General features: G+C 42.9%; 1 protein-coding gene across 4 annotated transcripts in view; it reads left to right on the top strand.

Moving 5' to 3' along the window:
• smarcc1a (SWI/SNF related, matrix associated, actin dependent regulator of chromatin, subfamily c, member 1a) overlaps positions 1-22,338 on the top strand; it is a 282,864-nt gene that overhangs the window by 129,140 nt on the left and 131,386 nt on the right. For all 4 annotated transcript variants that reach the window (XM_059985324.1, XM_059985310.1, XM_059985330.1 and 1 more), the window contains exons 14-15: positions 696-823; positions 12,301-12,372. In XM_059985324.1, coding sequence (XP_059841307.1) covers positions 696-823; positions 12,301-12,372 — 200 coding nt within the window. The remainder of the gene's footprint in view (positions 1-695; positions 824-12,300; positions 12,373-22,338) is intronic.

The following is a 22,338-nucleotide window of genomic DNA, read 5'->3' as shown; positions in this document are numbered from 1 at the left end:
ATCCCATGATCCTCTCCCTTCTGTAGCCTTGTATCCCTTTTGCCAATCAACTTTCCAGCTCTTAGCTTCATCCCTTCCTCTTTTGTCTTCTCTTATCATTTTGGATCTCCCCCTCCCCCTCCCACTTTCAAATCTCTTGCTCTCTCTTCTTTCAGTTAGTCCTGGCAAAGGGTCTCAGCCTGAAACATTGACTGTACTTCTTCCTATAAATGCTGCCTGGCCTGCTGCATTCCACCAGCATTTTGTGTGTTGCTTGAATTTCCAGCATCTGCAGATTTCCTTGTGTTTGAGTTATCATTTCAACTGATCTGAAATTGGGAAATAGCTCTAAAGTATTATTTACAGAATATGGTTTCAGGAAGATTTTAGTTTGGCATTCAACTTAAAGACCACCTCACCATAAAGCTGCACCCTTAAAGTTTCCATCCTGTGAAGAAAAGCCTATCTGCTGTTTAGTCCTGTTAAAATTTCAATTCATTTTGTTCTTTTCCTTCTGACTTCAAAATTCTGTGTCTTGTATTTAACACCTCAAACTTGTCCAGTGGTTGCTTTGATTAATTGAATTATCACCATAGCAAGATATGTGCCTTTTGTGCTCTGTTGAATGTTATGATCAACCTTTCACCACCACTGCACAAAATGCAAACTGCTGACTAACATTACACTGAATGCAGTAATTCGTCAATTGTCACCAGGAGGAAGAGGACAATTCCAGTGCCAAAGCAGATCAGATTCGTCCTGTGGACCAAGCAGAGGATAATGTCACTGAACAGACGCATCACATTATCATTCCCAGCTACTCGGCGTGGTTTGACTATAACAGGTCAGAAAAAAATATTTTCACTTCCCCTCAATCTATATTCTTCCATCACAACCAAGTGTTGCTGTAGAAGTTGATCACTCCAATTAACTTGTTTCTTGTTTGCTCCCCTTAGCCAGCTCTTTCTCTATTACCGTAGAACCATGGAATATTATAGCACAGTACAGGCCCTTCAGCCCTCCATGTTGTGCCGACCCATATAATACTTTAAAAAAAATACTAAACCCACGCTACCCCATAACCCTCCATTTTTCTTTCATCCATGTGCCTGTCCAAGAGGCTCTTAAATACCCCTAATGTTTTAGCCTCCACCACCATCCCTGGCAAGTCATTCTAGGCACCCACACCCCTCTGTGAAAAAAAACTTACCCCTGATGTCTCCCCTAAACTTCCGTCCCTTAATTTTGTACATATGCCCTCTGGTGTTTGCTATTGGTGCCCTGGGAAACAGGTACTGACTATCCACCCTATCTATGCCTCTCATAATCTTGTAGGCCTCTATCAAATTCCCTCTCATTATTCTACGCTCCAAAAAGAGAAGTCCCAGCTCTGCTAACCTTGCCTCATATGACTTGTTCTCCAAACCAGGCAACATCCTGGTAAATCTCCTCTGCATCCTCTCCATAGCTTCCTCATCCTTCCTATAATGAGGTGACCAGAATTGAACACAATACTCTTAAGTGCAATCTCACCAGAGATTTGTAGAGTTGCAACATGACCTCTCTACTTCTGAACTCAATCTCACTGTTAATGAAGTCTAGCATCCCATAGGCCTTCTTAACTACCCTATCAGCCTTTGCAGCGACCTTGAGGGATGTATGGATTTGAACCCCAAGGTCCCTTTGTTCATCCACACTCTTAAGTAACTGACCATTAATCCTGTACTCAGTCTTCTGGTTTGTCCTTCCAAAATGCATCACCTCACACATGTCCGGATTGAACACCACTGCCATTTTTCTGCCCAACTCTGCAGCCTGTCTATATCCTCTTGTAACCTTCGACAACCTGCAGCTCTATCCACAACTGCTCCAATCTTCGTGTTATCCACAAACTTACTCACCCATCCTTCCACCTCTACATCCAGGTCATTTATAAAAATCACAAATAGCAGGGGTCCCAGGACAGATCCCTGCGGCACTCCACTAGTCACCAACCTCCAGGCAGAATACTTTCCTTCCACAACTACCCTCTGCTTTCTTCCTTTAAGCCAATTTTTTCTCCAAACAGCCAGGTTTCCACTTATCCCATGCCTCATGACTTTCTGGATGAGTCTCTCATGAGGGACCTTGTCAAATGTCTTGCTAAAGTCCATGTAGACCAAATCCACTGCCCTACCCTCATCAATTTCTTTTGTTACCTCTTCAAAAAACTCAATCCGGCTCGTGAGGCATGATCTTCCCTTCACAAAGCCATGTTGACTATCCATGAGTAGACTGTACTTCTCCAAATGCTTGTAGATCCTAACCTTAAGAATCCTTTCCAGTAGTTTGCATACCACCGACGTAAGACTCTCCAGTCTATAGTTCCCAGGTTTCTCCCTATTATCTTTTTTAAACAAGGGAAGTACATTTGCCATTCTCCAGTCCTCTGGCACTTCCCCTGCAGCCAAAGAGGAGTCAAAGATCATAGCTAATGCTCCAGCGATCTCTTCTCTCAATTCCCACAACAACTTGGGGTGTATCATATCCGGTCCTGGGGATTTATCAATATTAATGTTTTTAAGAAGATCCAGCACTACTTCTTCCCTAATCTCCACATTGTCCAGCACACAGGCCTGCTCTACTTCGACCTCACCCTGATCAAGATCCATTTCACTGGTGAATACTGAAGCAAAGTATTCATTTAGGACCTCCCCAACTTCCTCCGCCTCCAGGCACATGTTGCCCTCTTTATCCTTTAGTGGTCCCACCTTCGTTCTCGTCATCCTCCTGTTCTTCACATACGCGTAGAATGCTGTGGGGTTCTCCTTAATCCTACGTGCCAAGGCTTTCTCATGCCCCTTTCAAGATCTCCTTTCTTTAGCTCCTTCTTGGCTACCCTATATTTCTCATGAGCCCCTCCTACTTCCTGCTTCTTATATCTAACGTATGCTTCCTTTTTCCTCTTGACGAGTTGCCTCATATGTTTCGTTAGCCACGGTTCCCTTTTCCTACCATTTTTTCTTTGGTGGGGCAAACCTATCCTGAACCCAGCTCAAGTGGTCCTTAAACTTCTCCCACATTACTTTTGTGCTTTCCCCTTTGAGCATCTGTTTCCAGTTTACTCTCGCTAGTTCCTGCCTCATCCCTTCAAAGTTAGCCCTTCCCCAGTTAAGCACTTTACCATTTCATAGAACACAGAACATTTTGTCTGATTTTATCCCTTTCCATAGCTATGCTGAAACTAATGGAGTTGTGGTCACTCTTACCAAAATGCTCCCCCACCAAGAGGTCTGTCACCTGACCAGGTTCGTTACCCAGAACTAGATCCAGTATAGTCTCTCCTCTTGTTGGCCGGTCCACATACTGTGTCAGGAATCTTTCTTGAACACGCCTGACAAATGCAGCCCCATCTATCCCCCTTGCAGTTAGGAGGTGCCAGTCAATATGAGGGAAGTTGAAATCACCCTTAACAACTACCCTGTATTTTGTGCACCATTCTAAAATCTGCCTACTTATCTGCTCCTCGGTGTCCCAAGGGCTATCTGGGGGCCTATAGACTACTCCCAGCACAGTGATTGATCCCTTGCTATTTCTGACTTACACCCAGACTGGCTCAGTGGACACTCCCTCTGCAGCGTTCTGCCTTTCTTTAGCCATGATACTATCCCTGACCTGCAATGCCACTTCCCCCCCCCCCCCCAACCCTTTGCTACCTCCCATCCTATTCCTTTTAAAACACCTGAACCCTGGGACCTGCATCATCCAATCCTGCCCTTTCTCCAACCAAGTTTCAGTAACGGCCACAACATTGTAGTTCCATGTACTAATCCATGCTCTTTAAGTTCATCCTCCTTGTTCCTAATACTCCTAGCATTGAACTAGACACATTTTAACCCCTTTAACTGGCTACAATTATGTTTTGTCCTCTGCCTGTCCTTCCTAATCAACTCAGAACTCTTAGCATCATGCCCTTGTCCTTCTACCTTAATCCCTGCACTCACATTCTGATTCCCACCCCCCTGCCAAACTAGTTTAAACCCTCCCCAACAGTTCTATCAAACTTGCCCGCCAGGATATTGGTCCCCCGGGATTCAAGTGCAACCTGACCTCTTTCTACAGGTCACACCTGCCCCAAAAGAGGTCCCAATGATCCAGAAATATGAATCCCTGCCCCCTGCTCTGTTCCCTCAGCCATGCATTAATCCTCCACCTCATTCTATTCCTATTCTCACTGTCACATGGCACAGGCAGTAATCTGGGGATTACTACCTTTGAGGTCCTGCTTTTCAATTTCCTTCCTAACTCCCTGTAGTCTTCTTTCAGGACCTCTTCCCCTTTCCTACCTCTGTCATTGGTGCTAATATGTACCATGACCTCTGGCTGTTCTGCCTCCCACTGCAGGATATCTTCCAGGACTGTGGCACCTGGGAGGCAAAGTACCATCCGAGTTTCTTTCCTGCGTCCACAGAATCACCTGTCTGACCCCCTGACTATAGAGTCCCCTATCACTACTGCCTTCCTCTTCCTTTCCCTACCTTTCTGAGCCACAGGACCAGACTCTGCCAGAGACACGGCCACTGTTGCTTCCCCCAGGTGGGCTTTTCCCCCCAACAGTACTCAAACAGGAGTACTTATTGTCAAGGGGTACAGCCATAGGGGTACTCTGTAGTACCTGACTCTTCCCCTTCCCTCTCCTGACTGTGACACATTTCTCTGTCCCCTGTGGCCCCGGAGTAACCACGTGTCCGTAACTCCTCTCTATCACCTCCTCACTCTTCCCTGATCACACGAAGATCATCGAGCTGCATCTCCAGTTCCCTAATATGGTCCCTTAGGAGTTGCATCTCAGTGCACCGGGTGCAGATGTGGCCGTCCGGGAGGCCGGGAGACTCCAGGACCTCCCACATCTGACATCGACCACAGAAAACTGGCCTCTCACACATACTACTTCCTTTTGCAATCAACAACTGCCTCACCTTGTCCCGTTACTGCTGAAGCCTGTTGATCCAAAGCCCTTTCACTCTGCTGCCTCTCACTCCGCTGCCTGCTCCCAACGCTGCCCTCTGGATATGTTTGCCTTTTTAAAGTGTTCGCACTCAATTGGCTGATGTCACGCACCTGCGTAGTCTGGCCTCTATCTTCCCCCGAGAACCTAAAATATCTTCCAGCTGGAAATCCTTAAGTGCTTTCCCGCTGCCTTCTTGTTCCGAATCAAAAACTTCTGAAGATTCTTTGCCCTTTTTAAACTGCTCACGCTCAACTGGCTGACGACACGCGCCTGCGCAATCTGGCTTCTCTCTTTCCCCGAGAACTCAAAATGTCATCCTGCTGGAAATCCTTAGGTGCTCTCCTGCCGCCTTGTTCCAAATCAAAATTTCAACACCTAATCTTCATAAGCACACCTACTTAATAACTCCATTGTTCTTTCACAAATTCTTCAGTCTTTTGCTGTCGATCTATCCCCACTAACCAAGAAACAGCGTCTTCCATGTATAAATCCTGCTGTAACTGTGCACATCATATCTCCTGGAGGATGGAGGGGAGGTTATCTGTACTTATGTTAGTGTTCTCTTAACTGAGTCAGTTGGCATGAAAGAAAGCTACTTGGCAAATTCAGATAGGGCACCACAGTAGTATAGCTATTAATGTAATGCTGTTACAGCAAGGGGCATCGGAATTCAATTCCCGCATCCTTTATAAGAAAGCTTTTACATTCTTCCTGTGTGCACTTGAATTTCCTTCAGGGGCTCTACTTTCCTCCCACGGTCCAAAGATATAACAATTAGGTTAATTGGTCACTGTAAATAGTCCTATGATTTGGCTAGGATCAAAACTGGTGGAGTGCCTGGTGAGGTGGCTCATTGGTCAATAAGGGCTTATATCTCTGTATAAAATAAGTAAAATATCAAAAACATTTAGCCTTAATTGCTATAAATAAAACTTTGGTTAGGGCAGTTGGAGTATTTTGTGCAGTTCTGATTGTTGCATTACAGAAAAGATGTGGAAGATGTTGGGGAGGTTCATCAGGTGGTTGTCCAGATTAGAAGATTAGCTAGGAGGAAAGAGTGGACAATATTGGATTGTGTTGTCTGGAATGTCAGGGACCAAGGGGCAAGCTGACATGTTTTTAAGATGGGGTAGATAGTCAAAGTCTTTTTCCTCAGTCGTATCCAGCATACATAGTGAGTGGGGGAATGTTTAAAGGAGATCTACCAGAGGAGTAGTGGCCTGGAGCATGCTGCCAGTTAACTCCCCCTAAGCTGCTGTGGGAAGATGGTGTCAAAAGTGGTGCACGAGAAAACAATGATAAGTGTGCTGGTATTCATATGAGACTAAAGGTGAAAACCTTTATTCCCACTTCTTGCCTCCTGTCTGTCAGCTATTCCTCTATCCATGCCAGTATCTTTCCTCTAATGCCATGAGATATTATTAAGCAGTCTCATGTGTGACGCCTTACCCAGTCCTTAACAAGTAACTTCCGAAAATCCAAGTAAATGACATCCACTGCTTATCCTTTGTCTATCCTGCTTGTTACTTTCTCAACTCTAACAGATTTGTCAGACAAGATTTCCCTTGACAAAAATCATGCTGACTTCGACATTATCATTAGTCTCAAAGTTCTCTGAAACCTCATCCTGAATAATAGATTCAAAACTTTCCCAACTTCTGAGGTTAGATTAGGTACATTGCGCTTAGAAATATTGAGGGCTGTGCAGTAGGGAAATTCTAAGCAGAGTAGGTTACGTGGTTGGTACATTGTAGGTTGAAGGTCCTGTAATGTGTTCTAGATTTTTATGTTTCATTGCTTATGCCTTCCTTCCTGTCCTTTTGATACAAAATATATCCTTTGATGATAAGCTCCCAACTATGGCCTGCTTTCAGCCACAACTCAATGATGTCCATAATGTCAGGGTTGTTGTGATGGGAGATTTTAACTACCCCAATGTTGATTTGCATCTCCCTAGAGCAAGGAGTTTAGATGGGGTGGAGTTTGTTAGGTGTGTTCAGGAAGGTTTCCTGATGCAATATGTAGATAAGCCTAAAAGAGGAGAAGCTGTACTTGATATGGTATTGGGTAATGAACCTGGTCAGGTGTCAGGACTCTGTGGGAGAACATTTTGGAGATGGTGTTCACAATTCTATCTCCTTTACCATAGCATTGGAGAGGGATAGGAACAGACAAGTTAGGAAAGCGTTTAAGTGGAGAAAGGGGAAATATGAGGCTATCAGGGAGGATCTTGGAAACATAAATTGGGAACAGATGTTCTCAAGGAAATGTACGGCAGAAATGTGGCAAATGTTCAGGGGATATTTGTGTGGCATTCTGCATAGGTATGTTCCAATGAGACAGAAAGGATGGTAGGGTACAGGAACTGTGGTGTACAAAAGCTGTTGAAAATCTTGTCAAGAAGAGGAAAAAAAGCTTACGAAAGGTTCAAAAAAACTAGGTAATGAAAGAGATCTAGAAGATTATAAGGCTAGCAGGAAGGAGTTTGAGAATTAAATTAGGAGAGCTGGAAGGGGGCATGAGAAGGCCTTGGCGAGCTGGATTAAGGAAAACCCCAAGGCATTCTACAAGTATGTGAAGTGCAATAGGATAAGATGTAAGAGAATGGGACCAATCAAGTGTGACGGTGGGAATGTGTATATGGAACCAGAGGGGAGAGCATAGATACTTAATGTATTCAGTTAATGACTTAATGTTAATGACTTATCATTACTTAATGATACTTCAGTATTCACTGCAAAAAAGGATCTAGGTGATTGTAGGGATGATTTACAGCAGATTGAAAGCTTGAGTATAGAACATTAAGAAAGAGGATGTGCTGGAGCTTTTGGAAAGCAGCAAGTTGGATGAGTCACCAGGGCCGGATGAGATATACCCCAGGCTATTGTGGGATGCAAGGGAGGAGATTTCTGATCCTCTGGCAATGATATTTGCATCATCAGTGAGGACGGGAGAGGTTCCAGAGGATTGGAGGGTTGCAGATATTGTTCCCTTATTCAAGAAAGGTAGTGAGATAGCCCAGGAAGTTATAGACCAGTGAGTCTATGCCACAGCTGCACGGGAACACTTCTGTTGTGATTGACTACAACCAACGGCTACTCTCCATATATACTCTCACCTCTTTTACACTTTATAAATGTAATTGGATCCAATCTCCTTGATAAATGCCAACCTCAAGATATTTTCCAAAGTCTTAGCCAGTAGACTCGAGACAGTAGTTGGGAAAATAATTAGCCCAGATCAGATGGACTTCATCAGGGGATGTCTCACATCTGATAATATTCGCCAGCTCTTACAAATACTGAGTGCAACACAAAATCCCGCCTGCCTGTGGCCTGCTATTTCTAGATGCTGAAAAAGTGTTCGATCGCCTTGAATGGCCGTATCTTTGAGGAGTTCTAAAAGAATTTAAGTTCGGTGATAAATTTATCAATATGATTCAAAGACTGTACACTGATCCTTCAGCCTGGATATGTGTGGGAGGAGGTTTCTCAGTTATTTGACATAGGACGGAGGACACAACAAGGGGACCCTTTATCTCCTTTAATTTTTACTATGTCTATTGAACCGCTTGCACGTTTAATTAGAAACTCTCCTCAGATCTCCCCATTACAATAGGTACAACATCACATTCGATATCACTTTATGCGGATGATCAATTAGTTTATATGGCAAATGTTCAACAATCTCTGGAGCAATTTGGATTTCTTTCAGGATATAATATTAATCTGTCAAAATCGGCACTGATGCTGATTAATACAGATAAAAGTAAGGAGTCTCTCCCTCCCAATTAATGTTACAAATGAGATCCTCTACTTGGGTATTAAAGTTAATACTTCCCTATCAGCTGTGGCTTAGAACAAATTACTCTTTAATTTTGAAAAAAAAAAGCAGATATTAATAGATGGATGCACCTGCCAGCATCAGTCCCAGCCCGTATATCGGTCATTAAAATGAACATCTTACCCCGCATTAATTTTATCAGCTCAATGATCCCACTTGCGCCTCCAGCAGGATATTGACAAAAACTGGGCTCCTTACTACGATGCTATGTTTGGAATGGTAAACAACCTAATATAAAGTGGTCAGCTGTACAATTCAAAAAGTCGGATGGGGATTGACATGTCCAAATTTTAGTCTGAGATAGGTAGTTGGAAAATTATTGGAGTCAATCCTCAAGGATGAGGTTGTGAATTATCTTGAGGTGCATGACAAAATAGGCCCAAGTCAGCATGGTTTCATGAAGGGAAGATCCTGTCTCATGAAGACAGCATGGTTTCATGAAGAGAAGATCCTGCCTCTATTGGAATTTTTTGAGATAATCTCGAATAAGATTGTCAAGGGAGAGGCTGTGGATGTTGTGTATTTGGATTTTCAAAAGGCTTTTGATAAGGTGCCGCATAAGAGGCTGCTTAATAAGACGAAGGCCCATGGAATTACAGGAAGGATATTGGAATGGGTGGAGCATTGGCTGATGGGTAGAAAGCAAAGAGTGGGAATACAGGGATCCTATTCTGGTTGGTTGCCGGTTACTAGTGGTGTTCTGCAGGAGTCTGTATTGGGGCCTCTTCTTTTTACACTGTATATCGATGATTTAGGTTATGGATTAAATGGTTTTGTGGCTAAGTTTGTGGATGACACCAAGATAGGTGGAGGAGCAGGAAGTATTGAAGAAACGGAAAGGTTGCAGAGAGATTTGGTCAGTCTAGGAGAGTGGGCAAAGAAATGGCAGATGAGATACAATGTTGAGAAATGTACGGTTGTACGTTTTGAAAGAAGAAACAATTGGGCAGATTATTATTTAGAAGTGGAGAAAATTCAAAAATCAGAAGTGCAAAGGGACTTGGGGGTTCTGGTGCAGGATACCCTAAAGGTTAACCACCAGGTTGGATTGGCAGTAAGCAAAGCGAATGCTATGTTGGCATTCATTTCAAGAGGAATAGTGTACAAGAGTAAGGAAGTGTTGATGAGGCTCTGTGGGGCACTGGTGAGACCCTATTTGGAATATTGTGTGCAGTTTTGGGCCCCATATCTTAGAAAGGATGTGCTGATGTTGGAGAGAGTTCAGAGAAGATTCACAAGGATGATTCCTGGAATGCAGGGACTAACATATGAGGAGCGTTTGTCGGCTCTTGGATTGTATTCATTAGAGTATAGAAGAATGAGAGGGGATCTCATAGAAATATTTTGAATGTTGAAAGGGTTGGACAGAGTAGATGTGGAAAGGCTGTTTCCCTTGGTGGGTGAGTCCAGGACAAGATGTCACAGTCTTAGAATTAGAGGGTACCCATTAAAAACAGAGATGAGGAAAAAATTTTTCAGCCATAGGGTCATGGATTTATGGAATTCGTTGCCACATACAGCTGTGGAGGCCCAATCATTGAGGGTTTTTAAGGAGGACATTGACAGGTATCTAATTAGTCAGGGTATCAAGGGATATGGGGAAAAAACCAGAAATTGGAACTAGACTGGAGAATAGTTTAGCTTATGGTGCAGTGTTGGAGCAGACTTGATGGGCTGAATGGCCTACTTCTGCTCCTTCGTCTTGTGATCTTGTGAAATTTTAAACTGTATCATTGGGCATTTATATTAAAAGGTCTTAGCTATTGGATGGAGGAGGATAACATTTCATTATGGGAAAAATATAGAACAAGAGCTAATAGCACCAAAAAGTTGAAGGACTTTTTCCTTATAGGTATGCCTACCAAAAAATGTGATTTGTATTACGGTCTAATTTTATCCCAAATGCTACAAGTGTTCAAAGCAGCAGAAAAATTCTTAAAATTTAAAAGTGTATGGTGCAAATCATCTCCATTATGGAACAATAATCATCTATCTGGCAGGGGAACCATTCACTAACAGAACTTGGGAGGATAAAGGTATTACTACTCTTCAAGATATTAATGGGGCAAGTACTATCCTTAGCTTTCAAGAATTGGTATCTCAATATAATATTGATAAACACTCTCTTTTCTACTTTAGAGTAAGTTCAGCTTGTAAAGCCTACGGGGTTTCCTGGGGGTCAGATTTAAAAGACCATCCCATTTTAAGTTGGATACAGAGTGCTCCAAGACAGATTTTTGACTTCCAAGTCAGATAGTGTCATATATCTATGATAAATTAAACTCCAGAAATATATGCCCACATCAGGAATGAAAGCCTGGGATAGTCAGAGGCTTTTTCCCAAGGCTGAAATGGTTGCCACAAGAGGATACATGTTTAAGGTGCTGGGGGGTAGGTACAGAGGAGATGTCAGGGGTATGTTTTTTACTCAGAGTGGTGAATACGTGGAATTGGCTGCCGGCAACAGTGGTGGAGGCGGATATGATAGGGCTTTTAAGAAACTTTTCGATAGGTGCATGAAGCTTAAAAAAAATAGAGGACTATGGGTAAGCCTAGTAATTTGGCACAACTTTGTGGGCCGAAGGACCTGTATTGTGCTGTAGGTTTTCTTTTTCTATGTTTCTATAGGGACATATCTGAATTGGGACAAGACTTAGACTGGGATGCGATTTGGGATAATGCTGCTGGTGCTTCAAAAAATCTGAATCATCGGTATATACACTTGAAATTTTGTCATAGAGCATATCTAACACTGAGAATTAGACATCAAATGGGACTGGTTCCTGACCTATTATTGCTCATTTTGCTCTTTGCTCCCACGGGACCGTTGGTTCTTTTATACATGTGTGGGAATGTCCAGGGGTTTTTGGTTTGTTGGGGAAGGTTATCAGTACTCTTAAAGAACTAACAGGAGTACAATTACTGATGGACCCCGCTGTACATCTTCTAAATGATGGCTCCCACCTTTCCCTTACGGAAAAAACACGTAAAACCTGGCTGGCAGGCCTGACTGCAGCTAAGAAGATTGTAGTCCAGCGTTGGAAACCTCATCATGATATTTCAAGTACTCATGGGCTTTGGAGCGTTTTGGATATTTCTTACCTGGGATTATCAGCAAGAGCAAATGATGCATGACCAAACTCAATCTTAATGTGGACAAATTTGATACCTAACTTAAAAGATCTGTTAAAATGGGAATTCTCTGTGTATGCTCTACTATTCAGTTGGTTCGCAGAGGGGTGGAGGGGGGGAAGTGGTGGAGAAGGGGGACGGGGATGAGGAAGAGGATGAGGGGTGAAGGGATGGTGATGAAGGTTGTGCGGTGGCTGAGTTAAACAGTCAAAATATAATTGGCAGCTGGTTGTATTGAATGTAATTTTTTGGTGTTGCAGTAAAAGTTAGTGGTTAAAAAAAATTTAAAAATGTAATTAGATCAAATGTATTTGTGTGGGAAGGCAAGGTAAAAATGGGAATTCCCTCTTTTACAGCATTCATGAGATTGAACGCCGTGCCTTGCCTGAATTCTTCAATGGGAAGAATAAGTCGAAGACTCCAGAGATGTGAGTAAATTGAAAATAAACCTCAAACACGAGGAAATCATCAGATGCTGGAAATTCAAACAACAACGCACACAAAATGCTGGTGGAACCCAAAATGTCGACAGCGCTTCTCCCTATAGATGCTGCCTGGCCTGCTGTGTTCCACCAGCATTTTGTGTGTGTAGTTGTTTGAAAATAAACCTTTTTTTTCCACAGGAGTCCAAAAATACAGTTACATCTTTTATGTGTTTTGGTTTTCATTCACTTCCAGTACTACTGTTTCAGTGAAGATAACAGCTGCATTATGTTCATTGGATGATGAAAACATTCATCCTGGATAAAGTATTAGAGATGCTCTCGGTGTTAACGGTGGCTCACTTGGCTTGTGCACAAACTTTTTAAAGGAATTGTAGGAAATTGTGGTTCTTCGTTGGAAATTTTCAGGACTCAGTAAATTTAGGGAAGGCATCGAGTCTGAAGAAGAACAAATGTAATTTTCTTGTTTAGAAAGGAAGATGGGTGGTGAGGAGCTAAAGGCCACTTAATTTAACACCTAGTAGGCAGAATACTACAATCAAAATTCAATGATGAAACATTGTTAATTTGGAAAGCTGAAAATCTAACATAGAAACATAGAAAATAGGTGCAGGAGTAGGCCATTCGGCCCCTCGAGCCTGCACCGCCATTCAGTATGATCATGGCTGATCATCCAACTTAGAACCCTGTACCTGCTTTCTCTCCATACCCCCTGATCTCTTTAGCCACAAGGGCCATATCTAACTTCCTCTTAAATGTAGCCAATGAACCGGCCTCAACTGTTTCCTGTGGCAGACAATTCCACAGATTCACCACTCTCTGTGTGAAGAAGTTTTTCCTCATCTCGGTCCTAAAAGGCTTCCTCTTTATCCTTAAACTGTGACTCCTCGTTCTGGACTTCCCCAACATCAGAAACAATCTTCCTGCATCTAACCTGTTCAATTCCTTCAGAATTTTATATGTTTCAATAAGATCCTCCCATCAATCTTCTAAATTCCAGCAAGTATAAGCCTAGTCGATCTAGTCTTTCTTCATATGGAAGTCCTGCCATCCCAGGAATCAATCTAGTGAACCTTCTTTGTACTCCCTCTATGGCAATAATGTCTTTCCTCAGATTAGGGGACGAAAACTGAACATAATACTCCAGGTGTGGTCTCACCAAGGCCTTGTACAACTGCAGTAGAACCTCCCTGCTCCTGTTCTCAAATCCTCTTGCTATGAAGGCCAACATACCATTTGCCTTTTTCACCACCTGCTGTACCTGCATGCCCACTTTCAATGACTGGTGTACAATGACACCCAGGTCTCGTTGCACCTCCCCTTTTCCTAATCGGCCACCATTCAGATAATAATCTGCTTTCCTGTTCTTTCAGCCAAAGTGGATAACCTCACATTTATCCACATTAAATTGCATCTGCCATGAATTTGCCCACTCACCTAACCTATCCAAGTCACCCTGCATCCTCTTGGCATCCTCGTCACAGCTGACACCGCGCCCAGCTTCGTGTCATCCGCAAACTTGGAGATGCTTCATTTAATTTCCTCATCTAAGTCAGTAATATATATTGTAAACAACTGGGGTCCCAGCACTGAGCCTTGCGGTACCCCACTAGTCAACCTCATCATTATGGTTTGATGTAAACAATGTTTGGTCACATCATCATACAAATTGAGATTTATCATTTATAAAGCGGTTCCAGGCGATCTAGTGTATTTAGACCTTAAGAAATGAGCGAAATTAAAAGCCAGCCTCCACAACTGCCCGTGGCAAAGAATTTCACACCATTCTGGCTAAAGAAATTCCTCATTCTAAATTCCTCATAAATTCCTCATTCTAGAAGGATGTCCTTCTATTCTGAGACTGTATCCTCTTGTTTTTGACTCTTGCGCCACAGGAAACATCCTCCCCACATCCACTCTACCAAGGCCTTTCACCATTTGATAGGCTTCAACAAGGTCACCCCTTGTTCTTCTGAATTCTAGTGAATGTGGGCCTAGAGCCATCAAATGGTTGCCATATGATAAGCCATTTAATCCTGGCATCATTTTGGTGAACCTTCTTTGAGCCCTCTCCAGTTTTAGCACATCCTTTCTAAGGTACATTGTCCAAAACTGCTCACCATGTTCCAAGTGAGGCCTCACCAGTGCTTTATAAAGTCTCAATTTTACATTGTTTTACATTGTAGTCTTCTGGAATGCTAATATTGGATTTGCCTTCCTCTGTAGATTAAACTTCAGGGAATCCTGCACAAGGAATCCCAAGTCTCTTTGCACCTCAGTTTTTTGTATGTTAAGACCTTAAAATACAGGAGCAGAAGTAGGCCATTCGGCCCACTGAGTGCCACTACAGGAAACATGCTCTTCACATTCTCTCTATCTAGGCTTTTCAATATTTAGTAGGTTTCACTATCAAATTATATTGACTAGAGAAGGGCCACAGATAATGTTTATTTAAGCCGTAGGGCTTTTCCACAGCTACATATTTGTACAAGTGTTTTCCATCAACTTTAATGCTTTATTTAAATAACTGGTTCATAGAGATATCAAGATACCAGGTAAGGCAACTAAATCAATTTGAACAGTCACTGAGAATGCTTCCTTGCCACGGGACACCTTCAGAAGACGATTCACCCACTCAGCTTTAATTCCCTTGTCTGAACTCATCATTGTCAAAATTGAGACTTTTTGCTTGCCCATAATCATTTATTTTCTCTTAAATTGTACCAATTTGCTACCTACAGGCTTCAATTACAAATATAACAAGTTGCTCTCAAATATATTCTTTCAAACCAAATATTGCAGAGCTTTTAGTAACTAAAGCACAAAATTGTAATGAAAACCTTTGTGCTGGAGGAGGAAGAGGGAAAAAATAAATTCAAGACCATAAGATATTGGAGCAGAAGTAGGCCATTTGGCCCATCAAGTCTGCTGTGCCACTCAATCATGGGCTGATCCAATTCTTCCAGTCATCCCCATACCCCTGCCTTCTCCCCATAGCATTTGATGCCCTGGCTAATCAAGAACCTATCTTTCTTTGCCATTAATGCACCTGATGACTTGGCCTCCACAGCATCTTGTGGCAAGAAATTCCACAGATTTACCACCCTCTAGCTAAAGTAATTTCTCCGCATCTCTGTTCTAAATGGACATACTTCAACCCTGAATCTTGCCCTTTTGTCCTAGACTCCCCTACCATGGGAAATAACTTTGCCATATCTAATCTGTTCAGTCCTTTTAACATTCTGAATGTTTCTAAGAGATTCCCCCCCCCCCCCCCCCCGCATTCTCCTGAACTCCAGGGAATACAGAATAGCTGCCAGATGTTCCTCACATGGTAACCCTTTAATTCCTGCATTCATTCTTATAAATCATCTCTGAACCCTCTCCAAAGTCAGTATATCCTTTCTAAAATAAGGAGGCTAAAACTGCACACAATACACCAAGTGTCGTCTCACGTGTGCCGTATAGAGCCTCAACAGCATGTCCCTGTGCTTGTATTCTATAACCTCTAGAAATGAATGCCAACATTGCATTTACCTTCTTCGCCAAAGACTCAACCTGGAGGTTAACCTTTAGGGTATCCTGCATATGAGCTCTCAAGTCCCTTTGCATCTCTGCAGTTTAACATAGAAAACAACAGCACAATACAGGCCCTTTGGCCCACAAAGTTGTGCTGAACCTGTCTTAGAAATTGCTAGATTTACTCATAGCCCTCTATTTTTCTAAGATCCATGTACCTATCCAAATGTCCCTATTGTATCAGCCTCCACCACCATTGCCGGCAGCCTATTCCACGCACTCACCACTCTCTGAGTAAAAAAAAATTTACCCCTAACATCTCCTCTGTACCTACTCCCCAGCACCTTAAACCTATGTCATCTTGTGGCAACCATTTCTGCCCTGACTATCTACACGATCAATGCCTCTCATCATCTTATATACCTCTATCAGGTCACCTCTCATCTTCTGTCACTCCAAGGAGAAAAGGCAGAGTTCACTCAACCTATTTCTTTATAAGGCATGCTCCCAAATCCAGGCAACATCCTTGTAAATCTCCTCTGCACACTCTCTATGGCTTCCACATCCTTCCTGTAGAGAGGTGACTAGAACTGAGCATAGTACGCCAAGTGGGGTCTGACCAGCATCCCATATAGCTGCAACATGAATTCTCGGCTTCTAAATTCAATTCCACAATTGATGAAGGCCAATACACAGTACACGTTTTTAACCACAGAGTCAACCTGTGCAGCTGCTTTGAGCGTCCTATGGACTCGGACCTCAAGATCCCTCTGATCCTTCACACTGCCAAGAGTTTTACCATTAATACTCTATACTGCTATCATATTTGACCTACCAAAATGAACAACGTCACACTTAACTAGGTTGAACTCCGTCTGCCACTTCTCTGCTCAGTTTTGCATCCTATCATTGACCTGCTGTAACCTCTAACAGCCCTCCACACTATCCACAACACCTCCAACCTTTGTGTCATTAGCAAACTTACTAACGCATCCCTCCACTTCCTCATCCAGGTCATTTATAAAAATCACAAAGAGTAAGGGTCCCAGAACAGATTCCTGAGGCACACCACTGCTCACTGACCTCCATGCAAAATATGACCTGTCTACAACCACTCTTTGCTTTCTGTGGGCAAACCAGGTCTGGATCTGTATAGCAATGTCACCTTAGATCCCATGCCTCCTTACTTTCTCAATAAGCCTTGCGTGGGGTACCTTATCAAATGCCTTGTGGTAATCCATATACACTATCTCTACTGATCTTCCTTCATCAATGTGTTTAGTCACATCCTCAAAAAATTCAATCAGGCTCGTAAGGCACGACCTGCCCTTGACAAAGTCATGCTGACTATTCCTAATCATATTCTACCTCTCCAAATGTTTATAAATCCTGCCTCTCAGGATCTTCTCCTTCAACTTACCAACCACTAAGGTAAGACTCACTGGTCTATAATTTCCTGGGTTATCTCTACTCTCTTTCTTGAATAAAGGAACAACATCCAGAACCCTCCAATCCTGCAGAACCTCTCCCATCCCCATTGGTGATGCAAAGATTTTCGCCAGAGGCCCAGCAATCTCCTTCTTCGCCTTACTTAGGGTACATCTCATCTGGTGCCAGTGACTTATCCAACTTGATGCTTTCCAAAAGCTCCAGCACATCCTCTTTCTTAATATCAACATGCTCAAGCTTTTCAGTCTGCTGCAAGTCATCAGTACAATCAACAAGATCCTTTTCCATAATGAATACTGAAGTACAGTACTCATTAAGTACCTGTGCAATTTCCTCCACTTCCAGACACACTTTCCCACTGTCACACTTGATAGGTCCTATTTTTTCACGTTTTACCTCTTGCTCTTCACGTACTTGTAGAACGCCTTGGGGTTTTCCTTAATTCTGCCTGCCAACGCCTTCTCTTGGCCCCTTTTTGGCTCTCCTAATTTCCTTCTTAAGCTCCTTCCTGTTAGCATTATAATCTTCTTGATCTCTAACATTACCTAGCTCTCTGAACCTTTTGTAAGCTTTTCTTCTTGATTAGATTTATTGTAGACTTTGTACACAGTTCCTGTACCCTACCATAACTTTCCTGTCTCATTGGAACGTACCTGTACAGAACTCCACACAAATACCCCCTGAACATTTGCCACGTTTCTTCCATACTTTTCCCTGAGAACATCTCTTTCCAATTTAAGCTTCTAATTTCCTGCCTGATAGCCTCATAATTCCCCTTACTTCAATTAAAAGCTTTTCTAACATGTCTGTTCCTAAGTCTAATGCTATTGTAAAGGAGATTATATCACTATATAATTATATCACTATAAAGGAATTATGCTCTCCCACTGAGAGATCTGACACCTGACCAGGTTCATTTATCAATTCCAAATCAAGTACAGTCTCTCCTCTTGTAGACTTATCTACATATTGTGTCAAGAAACTTTCCTGAACTCTCATAACAAATTCCACCCCATCTAAACCCCTTGCTCTAGGGGCATGCCAATCACTATTTGGCAAATTAAAATCTCCCTTCACGATAACTCTGGTTATTACACCTTTCCAGGATCTGTTTCCCTATCTGCTCCTTAATATCTCTTTTACTATTGGGCGGCCTGTTTAAAAAAAAAACCCAGTAAAGTTATTGACCCCTTCCTGTTCCTAACCTGCACCCATAGAGACTCTGTAGAGAATCCCTTCATGGCATCCACCTTTTCTGCAGCCATGACACTATCTCTGATCAACAGTGTCATTCCCCCACCTCTTTTGCCTCCCTCCCTGTCCTTCCTGAAACATCTAATACCCGGCACTTGAAGTAACCATTCCTGTCCCTGAGCCATCCAAATCTCTGTAATGGCCACCACATCATAGCTCCAATAACTGATCCACGCTCTAATCTTATTTGCTTTGTTCACAATACACCTTGCGTTAAAATAGACACATCTCAAGCCGTTCATCCGAGTGCGTCCCTTCTCTGTTACCTGCCTATCCTCCCTTGCGCATTGTCTACAAGCTTTCTCTATTTGTGAGCCAATCTCCTCTTCCCCATTCTCTTCAGTTCGGTTCCCACCCCACAACAATTCTAGTTTAAACTCTCTGCAGTTCCCTTAACAAACCTCCCCGCCAGGATATTGGTCCCCCTGGGATTCAAGTGCAACCCATCCTTTTTGTACAGGTCACACCTGCCCCCAAAGAGGTCCCAAATATTAAGAAATCTGAAACCCTGCCCATCTCTCCCCATCTAAATAAGTCTGCTTGTTTATTTCTTCCACCAAAGTGCATGACCTTACACTTTGCAACGTATTTCATTTGTCACTTTTTTGCCCATTCCCCTAAACTATCTCTCTGCAGGCTCTGTTTTCTCAACACTACCTGCTCCTGCACCTATCTTTGTATCATCGGCAAATTTAGCTGCAAATTCCCTCTCTTGAGGTGCACTACTGGCCTAGTTTTCCCAATCCACTTTTATGTTAAAATCTCCAATGATTAGCATATTTCCCTTCAGACACGTCTTTTCTATCTCCTGCTGTATTTGGAATTCACATCCCGGCTGCTGTTTGGAGGCCTGTATTGAACTGCCATTAGGGTCCTTTTGCCCTTGCCATTTCTCTGCACGTAAAGACTCTACACCTTCCGATCCTATGTCATCCCTTTCTAATGATTTAATATTATTTCTTATACACAGGGCCACACCAGCCCCTCTGCATACTAACCCATCCTTCTGATACACCATATGGCAGAATATAGAATTTAATGGTAAAAGTCTTTGTAGTACAGAGGATCAGAGGGATCATGGGGTCAGTGTCCATAGGACACTCAGAGCTGCTGTGCAGGTTGACTCTGGTTAAGAAGGCATACGGTGCATTGGCCTTCATCAACCATGGGATTAAATTCAAGAGCCAAGAGGTAATGTTGCAGCAATATAGGACCCTGATCAGACCTCATTTGGAGTACTGTGCTCAGTTTTGTTCACCTCAGATGTGGAAACCATAGAAAGTGTGCATGGTAGATTAACAAGAATGTTGTCTGGATCAGGGAGCATACCTTATGAGAATAGGTTGAGTGAACTTGGCCTTTTCTCCTTGGAGCAATGGAGGAGGAGAGGTGACCTGATAGAGGTGCATAAGATAATGAGAGACATTGATCATGTGGATAGTCAGAGGCTTTTTTCCCCAGGGCCAAAATGGTTAACATGAGAGGGCACAGTTTTAAGGTGCTTGGAAGTAGGTACAGAGGAGAAGTTAGGGGTAAGTCTTTTTTTCTGCAGAGAGTGGTGAGTGTGTGAAATGGGCTGCTGGCAATGGTGGTGGAGGCCGATATGATAGGGTCTTTTAAGAGCGGGTACATGGAGCGCAGAGAGCTATGGGCAACCCTAGGTAATTGCTAAAGTAAGTATATGTTCAGCACAGGATTGCGGGCTGAAGGGCCTGTATTGTGTGTCTTACCTTGGACGTTCAGCTCCCAATGGCAGCCATCCTTTCGCCAAGTTTCAGAGATGGCCGAAACATCGTTCTTACTAATCTTTAGCTGAATTTCAAGACCGTCCATTTTATTTCTTACGCTGCATGCATTCAAATATAACACTTTCAGTCCAGTATTTGTTACTTTATGTTGTAAATCATCCCACTGGCTGTGATTATGCCTCATCTCCTGTCTGTCCTTTCTATCCTCTTTGTTGCATGCTACCTTTGACTTATTGCTGTTTTTCTCCTTCCACAGCCCTATCACTCCAGGTCCCATTTCCTTGCCAAATTATTTTAAACCCTCCCTAACAGCTATATAACCATATAACAACTACAGCACGGAAACAGACCATCTCGGCCCTTCTAGTCCATGCCGAATGCTTGCTCTCACCTGGTCCCACTGATCCGCACTCAGCCCATAACCCTCCATTACTTTCCTGTCCATATACCTATCCAATTTTACTTTAAATGACAATACTGAACCTGCCTCTAACACTTCTACTGGAAGATCATTTCACACAGCTACCACTCTCTGAGTAAAGAAGTTCCCCCTCATGTTACCCCTAAACTTTTGCCCCCTAACTCTCAACTCATGTACTCTTGTTTTGAATCTCCCCTACTCTCAATGGAAAAAGCCTATCCATGTCAACTCTATCTATCCCCCTCATAATTTTAAATACCTCTATCAAGTCCCCCCTAAACCTTCTACGCTCCAGAGAATAAAGACCTAACTTGTTCAATCTTTCCCTTTAACTTAGGTGCTGAAATCCAGGTAACATTCTAGTAAATCGTCTCTGTGCTCTCTCTATTTTGTTGACATCTTTCCTATAATTCGGTGACCAGAACTGTACACAATACTTCAAATTTGGCCTCACCAATACCTTGTACAATATTAACATTACGTCCCAACTCCTATACTCAATGCTCTGATTTATAAAGGCCAGCATACCAAAAGCTTTCTTCACCACCCTATCCACATGAGATTCCACCTTCGGGGAACTATGCACCATTATACCTAGATCACTCTGTTCTACTGCATTCTTCAATGCCCTTCCATTTACCATGTATTTCCTATTTGGATTATTCCTACCAAAATGTAGCACCTCACACTTATCAGCATTAAACTCCATCTGCCATTGTTCAGCCCACTCTTCTAACTGGCCTAAATCTCTCTGCAAGCTCTGAAAGCCTACTTCATTATCCACAACACCAGCTACCTTAATTAGTATCATCTGCATCATCTGGGAGAAGATGGCGGCACGACGCTGTGTGTGCGGCCTCTCTGGAGAATGGATATCCATTGCGTATAAAGTAGGGATCCGTGCACAATCCTAATTTGATGGAGGCAGACGTGAGTGTGGAGGAACATCTGGAGAAACTTCTGAAATGCCCGCTTCACTGATGCTGCTACTGTGTGGTCCAGGATCTCCAGAGGAGAAGTCCTCCGAGACCTCGGCTTTGCTTGTTTTGGCAGCTGGGACGAGGTCAAAGGCGCTCGGCAGAGGATGGCGCTCGGGGGGCTGGTTGGAGGCTCGAAGTTTTCAGACAGACTCAGAGTCTGTTGTCATCGGGTGCTTTCGAGGCATTGTCAGTGCCTGGAAGTTTATAGCAGGGAGAATTCTCCCGTTTGCTGCCTGATATCGGGACAATTGGAGTTGATTGGGACTTGAGACTTTTTTAACGTGCCCATGGTCTGCATTTATCGAATTATGGTATTGTTTTGTACTGCTGTAACTATGCTATAATTATGTGGTTTTGTCAGTGTGAGTCTTTGGTCTGTCCTTTTTTATTTTGTGATATCACTCCGGAGGAACATTGTATCATTTCTTAATACATGCAAGAATGTCTACATGACAATAAACGAGGACCGAGTGTCCTTATAATCTAATCTAATCTAATATTTACTAATCCAATTTACCACCCCATCATCCAGATCATTAATGCATATGACAAACAGCATTGGACCCAGTACAGATCCCTG

Source organism: Hypanus sabinus, chromosome 1 (assembly GCF_030144855.1).
Source record: "Hypanus sabinus isolate sHypSab1 chromosome 1, sHypSab1.hap1, whole genome shotgun sequence".
In the NCBI taxonomy this organism is placed as follows: Eukaryota; Metazoa; Chordata; class Chondrichthyes; order Myliobatiformes; family Dasyatidae; genus Hypanus; species Hypanus sabinus.
The sequence above is the reverse complement of the archived record's forward strand: the minus strand, read 5'-3'. Positions and strand labels throughout refer to the sequence as shown.